Source organism: Cornus florida, unplaced genomic scaffold (genome assembly GCF_030987335.1).
Source record: "Cornus florida cultivar Cherokee Brave unplaced genomic scaffold, ASM3098733v1 CherokeeBrave_3.0.0_Hap2_Chr10, whole genome shotgun sequence".
Taxonomy (NCBI): Eukaryota; Viridiplantae; Streptophyta; class Magnoliopsida; order Cornales; family Cornaceae; genus Cornus; species Cornus florida.
The window spans coordinates 49,543,804-49,551,125 of NW_026775580.1; the positions used below are offsets into that span (position 1 = coordinate 49,543,804).

The 7,322-nt window shown below is 33.2% G+C and overlaps 1 protein-coding gene across 1 annotated transcript; it reads left to right on the forward strand.

Annotated features, from left to right (window-relative positions):
- Positions 1–5,663: 5,663 nt before the first annotated feature.
- Positions 5,664–6,836, forward strand: LOC132277579 (transcription termination factor MTERF2, chloroplastic-like). Its single transcript, XM_059779419.1, has one exon. The coding sequence runs from the start codon at positions 5,664–5,666 to the stop codon at positions 6,834–6,836; it is 1,173 nt and encodes a 390-aa protein (XP_059635402.1).
- Positions 6,837–7,322: the final 486 nt, after the last annotated feature.

Sequence of the window (7,322 nt, forward strand, 5' to 3'; positions counted from 1 at the left end):
AGGTTTTTCCCACAACAATTGGTCTCTTCTACCAATTAGGGGTTCCTTGCTAAAAATCCTAGTATTATCTCTCAAACTTTACTTACTTTACTTTTCAGTATTTATCTTTGTGATTGTGGATGTTTAATTGATCATATTGCTTAAGTAAATTAATCAATCACAAAAAATTGGGCAAGTTGACCTAATAATCTCATTTAGGTCATTTAGGGATTTATTCATAACTAAATCAACCAATAACTTCTGCACCACGTAACTCACAATAACTTATGCTCACCTTGGCATCTGCTACAAGGTTAACTTATCTTTGGCTTTTAATCTCTCTTTTGGACTAGAGTAGAAATATTTAGTAATGTTTTCTAGTATTGTAATCTTTGGCCTTTTTTATTTTCTAGTATTTTTTCACTATTTGATTATATTGTTTGGCTTATAAGCATGTTAAACGGGTTAATGGGTAAACACCTTAAACATGCCGTATTTGTTGTGTTTAACATGTCCCGTTTATTAAACGGATTACAGGTATTATGTCGTGTCACCCGTTTAATAAACAGGTTATGTTAGGGTTTAAGATATCTGACATGATTATTAATCGTGTCGTGTTCGAATTAACGTGTTTAGTATTAAACCCCTAAGTCGATATGACACGATTATGACATGCGAACACGAATTGTCACCCCTAAGTTAAGTGAAGTGAAGGAAAATTAAGTTTTCAAGTCAATTTGGTTAGCACTAGAAAAACTTTCAAGAAAATCATGTAAAATTAATATTTTATGGTTTAAATAGCATTTAATTTACCATAAAAGAAAGGGCAATATTGTAAGCTCACAAAACTTCTTGATAAATCAAAATTTTCTTATGCTTTTTTGGAAGAAAATTTTATGGGAAATTTAGGTGGTTATGGAAAGTGATTTTTCACAAAATTTTCTTTTTCTTGCTAACCAAACTCTTAAAATGTTTAAAAATGTATATTTTCTTTCTTTTCTTACTATTTCCATCTAACCAAACAAAGCCTAAAAATGGTATTTATAAGAAAATTATTTAGAATTATATTTAAATCTCTATCAACAAGTCTTGGGAGCGTCGGAAGAAAGAAACACTAAAGTATTTTGAGAGCAAGATAACAAGAATGCCAACAACAATAATGATATTATATATGTTAATATTTTTAGTTATAAATAAAAAAATCTATAACTACTCATTATATAAATCATTAAAGTACTTCTCTATTTTAATCATAATAATTGTGTTTTATTAAACCTCGTGAGATTTGTTTAATTAGATTATTTATTAATTTTTTTAAATCTTTCATCAAGACAATAGTAATATATATATTTGTGAAAATAGAATGAAAGTATGAAAAAATAAAAAAAAAAAATCAGAAATTAAATTTTTGAAAAATTTGAAACAATTACTAAAGAACATTTGATTTTCTTTCTTATATTATTTTTCTATCAATTTATTTAAGTTGGACTTTTTTTTTTTTTTGAATTATATATTTATATATACACACCTACTAAGATCAATATTTATATAAAAATATATATTATAATAACTTTCTCTATCCCAAAAAGAATGTCCATCTTTCTTTTTTGGATTGTCCCAAAATAATTGTCCACTTTCCATTTTCAAATAATATATTTTACATCTTTCCATATATGTCTTTGGAGTTAAAATTTCAAACTTGAATATTCAAAACTTAAAAAGATAAGTTAGTAACTTTCCAAGGTAACAATACATGGCCCACATGTGCCCTTAAAAATTTTTACCCCCAAAAAAGACATTCTTTTTGAGACGGGAGTATTTACATTCCCCCAAATTTAGATTCCTGCACACACAAAAATATGTATCATTTATAGGGAAAGGAGAGATGACATAGAAATATGGTGAGGAGAGGACATTGAGAGAAGGATTAATTTTGGGCAATTTGAGGCCTGAAAAGTCGCGGGTCTTGGGTCACTGATATTGAGAAGGAATAGAGAAATAGAAAGGAGAGGAGAGATAACCAGGGTTGCCGTGACAATGACAGCGGCGATGGCGGGTGGAGGTGGTGAAGGTGATGGGAGAAGGTTAAGAGGGAGAGAATTGGCAGTTTATTTTACTCGCTGAGCAGCAGAAGCTAGATTTCGTCACCCTATAACGTCGGCTTTATGGCTTGATGGCCTTGGGCGCCTGCGACCAAAACCCCTTAAATCTTTGTTTATATATGGGTCACTAGGTTCTTCATTAGAGAGAGATAAAGATTGTGGAAAGGTGGGTGTGGCCGGCAGATCTGAGGGTTGTTGTGGAGAGGTGGCTATATTGGGTGTCAGATTTTGGGGATGCTACTATGTGGTCTCCATGGTAGAGTGCATTGTGATTGTTCATTTTGGGTCTCCATGGTAGAGGGAGAGAATTGTAATCTAAGTCGCATAAAGTGGGAGAGGGAGCGAGAGCGGGAGCGTGAGAGCGGCAGAATTAAGGCATAAGAGCGGCAGAATTAAGGCATAAGTAGTGAGAATTTGATCGAGAGTGTACGCGGAGTGTGAGAGCGACACATGTTGAGAAGATTGTGTGACTTAGGTTGTAATATATTATTTTAGGAAAATGATACTTGCACCGAATACTTAAACCCAAAACTCAAGGCGATGGTGATGTGTCATTATAGTTGTACTACACTTAGAAAGATAAAATTTTAAAGACAAAATATCCTTACAGAATCCCAATTAGCAAAGAATCTTAATTACCAATAATATCTCTCTTCATCCATCTTTATCCAATTGTCAAACCATTCTTTATTTTCTTCTCTCACTCTTTTCGCCATTACCATCATTGATTCTCGATTAGGATACACAAATATATCACTTACAGTAGTTAGTTTTCTTCCCCGTTATCTCCGGCGTCACCACTATTGCCGTCGCCATTAGGTCGGCCTGAGAGACCACTCGTACCTCTTCCATCGTGGCATTCTTTCTCTCTTCTCTTCAAGTTGATGAACAGGGTTCTCTAGATCCATCACTCGATCAACGGGCCCATTCAGTCTGTTGTTGGTTTTGTGCAGAAGAGTGTTTATCATACCCAATAGCTCTGCATACAGACACGCACCACTTTTCTTTCTTTTTTTTGGAGTTATAATGAAAATTTTAAAAACTTGTTATTTATTTATTTTTATGTTTTGCAAAATTTTGCATATTCTTATATATATACAGGAGAGGAGAGTGTTTTGGATAAAATTTTAAAAACAAAATTACAGGGATTGAATTGTAGTATGCTTAAGAATATATATATTTTGATGATTTCTTTTTAGAAATTTATATATTATTATACATCTATCTAGAGAGAGATAGTGTTTTGATAAAATTTATAAAAGGAATTTATTAAGGGATTTTTTATTATAGTTGTTTTTAAAACGATGATCTCAATTAAGTGATCCGAAAAAAGGGAGGATGAATACAAGAATGCAATATAAGGGTAATTTTATTTTTGAAAATTCATGTTGTTTTAATGGACATGCTAGTGGGACCATTTGATTGCTATATTATTTTGTCTTTTTGTGCCACATACATTTTTGCTTAACAAATCGGTCTAATCTTTTTGTCTGAGTATCACGATTCATTAATGTATTATAGTATAATACAAAAACATTTTTGACTTTTCGGTTTGCTCAAATTGAAAAATATAGTTTTTTTAAAAAAAAAAAAAAAAAAATTGTAAAATGTATAGATAATTATAGTTGAACAAGGCTTGCATATATAGGCCCAATAAGCCCAAAGGTCAAACAAACTTTTACAATAAGCCCAACGAAAGTTATGTGTGAGGAGTTCAGTATTTATTACTACATACACAATGTAAATCAATAGCTATACCATAAGCTTTTTTTCAAAAAAAAAAAAAAAAAAAAAAATTTGATATCTAGCCCATACACACTTTTCATGGTAAGAATGTTAAAGGTTAGTGAGTTAGAATGTTAGAGGGGAAGGAGAAGATGCAAGGCTCTCGAAGACGGATTTCTGAACACGGGGAGTAATCCAACCCTTTGGACAACATGACACTCGTTAGCCCCGTACACACTCAAAATCTAGTTATGATCGAATGGGTTTTAATTAAAAATGTGATTTAGATACTACAATAATTTATAAATAACATTTCTTTTTTGGGAAGCTAAATTACATTTGTAATTATAATGATGTATGGATATTTTACATGATCTATTAGAGCCCATAAAAAAAAAGGGCCAAGGCCGAAGTCCAGGATCAACCTATACATCAGTTAGAAAGCCCAAAACTGTCCGTACCCAAAAGAATTAAGCTGACCCATTTAGAAGCAACCAATTTGAAAATAAAAGACCATTTGTGTGCATGGCATTTCACATAAGGTATTAAAACAATAATTTCTGTTATGTTCGTTTACATAGAATCGAAATTTTGAAATTAGAATTGATTTAATTAGAAAAAAACAAATCATAAAATTAAACTAAATTTTTTTCAATTCCATTAATTCTAATTCTAAAGTTCTGATTTCATGCAGTTGAATGCAACATTCTGAAATCTGAATAATTACTTTTGGCAATTAGATTACCTGAGCGATGCTACTTTGGTGCACTCAAAATTATTCTGCCTTTGTTTTTTTTAGCCGCTCCTTTTACATCCATTTCAAATTGTTAGGTTTGTCAATTAAGTGAGGAAAAAGAAAGCGCAAAAAAAATTAATATAATAAAAATTCTTTTTTCATTTTTTTACTTTTACAAGTCAATGTAGAAGGAAAATAAGATAACTGAGTAATAAATATGGAAGGAAAATCAACAAGGTGTTCTAGAGAATATGGAAGAGATCAAAAGATGTGACTTTGCAATGGCTTTTTAATGCTTTTATTTTCATAAATTATTGTAATTTCAAATAATTTTAAAAAGTATATATACATAGATCTCTCTCTATATATATTGTTAGCGTAGACTTGATCATATAAGCATATACCAGGAGTGTAATGCAGAATTTTCTTCTGAAAAATGAAATAATAATTGGCAGCTCCATTTTAAACTATTTAGTGCGATATATTTATTAATTTAAATCTCCACAACGTGATTAATTTAATATAAGTAAGACAATCTAAATAATCTCCAAACCACCATGTACAGATAGCATTCTGGTGTTGAACTCTATCACCTATTTCAAAATAATGGAGTTGTCTATCTTTTTCTCTGCACCACATAATTACATAAACTAATTTGGTATGTTCTCTAAATATATTTAAAATACTGCAGTTTCCTCTCTCTCTCTCATTACTTGCAAATTATATTTAATCGGCCACTTGGTTGAAAGTTGAAACCATGCCCAATTTTATTTGCAACATTGGATATATATATATATATATATATAGTGGGTTATAGTTGAAATAAAAAACATAAAAAAAAAAGGCAGTGTAGTAAACCAAAAGCGACTACTATAGGCCCAGTTCTCATTGGGCCCAAGAGCAAGGATGTTGCATACTGAGGAGGCCCAGTCTGGCATCGTTTGATTTGAGGATTTTTTGTTCCCTGGAAACGATGTCGTGTAAGGCAGTATAATAAACCGCTTAACAGATAGGAAACTACTTTAGGGTTCATAGTTTTGGGGGAAAGGAGATCCAAATTCGCTACAAGATTTCCTCAGAAGAACAAGACCAAAACAGGTGAGTCCCTTCCATCACTGTCCATGTTTAGTTTCATATTCAAATCTTTGCCTTATTTGAGGTGTGTTGTTGTATCAACTTCACCAATAACAACAACCCACAAACTGCATTTTCTTCAACTCTACTCATTATCATCATCATCAGCTCTCAAATCTATATCTACTACTTCAAATCAACGCTCATTCACTGTCGATTACCTTATTAAATCATGTGGGTTTCCTCCAGTAAAGGGTCTCTCGGCCTCCAAGCACATCAACTTCAATACCCCAGACAAACCAGACTCTGTCCTCGCACTCTTCAGAAACCATGGATTCACCGAAACCCAGGTCTCACTTCTCCTCAGGAAATACCCTCGGGTACTCTTGTTCGATCCCGAGACCACCGTCTTCCCCAAAATCGAATTTTTCCACTCCAAAGGTTTTTCAACCCAAGACATTGCTAAATTACTATCTACAGCACCAGAAGTTTTGAGAAGAAGTTTGGAAACCCGTATCATCCCATCCTACAATTTCTTGAAGGAATTACTCAAGTCCCAAGAAAAAACGAATGCCGCTATTAAACACTTTGCTAGGCTTTTGTTGTATGATCTTCACATATCTGTAGCACCCAATATTGAAGCTCTGAGAGAAATAGGTGTGCCCGAATCAAATATTGTGACTTTCTTTACTAATCAGCCTAGAGCTCTCACAGCTAGTACTGATAGGTTTAAGGAGATTGTGGAGGAAGTAAAGAAAATGGGCTTTAACCCTGAGAAAATGTTGTTTGTTATAGCAGTTGGTGCATTGAAGGGAATGAGTAAATCAAATTGGGAAAAGAAGGTGGAGGTCTACAAGAAGCAGGGTTTGTCTGAAGAGGAGATTCTTGTGGCTTTTAAGAAGAATCCATGGTGTATGGTAGCGTCGGAGGAGAAGATTACGGGGATAATGGATTTTTTTGTCAGTAAAATGGGTTGGGAGTCCTCGATCGTTGTGAGGTATCCGGGGCTTATTCTCCTGAGCTTGGAGAGGAGGATCATTCCACGGTGTTCGGTTTATCAGATTCTGTTGTCGAAAGGTTTGCTTCGGAAGAAATTTAGCTTGAATTGGATGTTGGTGTCTTCTGAAAGTCAATTCCTAAACAAGTTTGTGAAAAAGTATGAGGAAGAAGCTGCTGAGCTGTTGAAGTTATATCAGGAGAAGTTGAATCCTTCCAAGTAACTAGGATATGGAAAAATGAGGAACAGAGTTGGTTTCTCCTATGTTTACTCCTGGGTAGTGAATACGCTTTTGCGTGAAATACAATATGGTAATCAATTCACATTCGTTGTTCTCTGAGCAAATTTAAATTATCCGTTTTAGTTCCGGCAATTGAAACATGAAGCTCAACAACATGGTGCATTGAATTCTATGATACTTTCGTAGTTGGTGTGATATACCATTGTCCGTTTATCTGGGAGATCAGTCTGATGATTTTGGTTTTGTTCGGAACTAGTTCAATTTGGTAAATGAATGGTTTTCATTTTCATTTGTAATGGTGCAAACATCTGACTCAGTGTTGTATTTTTTTTAATCCAGCAACTGTTATTTTCCTCTTTTATTTAGAGCACATATTAACGAGATTATATAACATTGTTCTCTTTATTCAAGTGTGACGTTGTTTCAATTCATGATTCAGTCCATCTACCATCAATCCCCTAACCTTTG

What these genes read in the sequence shown, in the direction of transcription:
- LOC132277579 (XM_059779419.1), top strand. Translation starts at nt 5,664, where the DNA reads ATGTTTAGTTTCATATTCAAATCTTTGCCTTATTTGAGGTGTGTTGTT.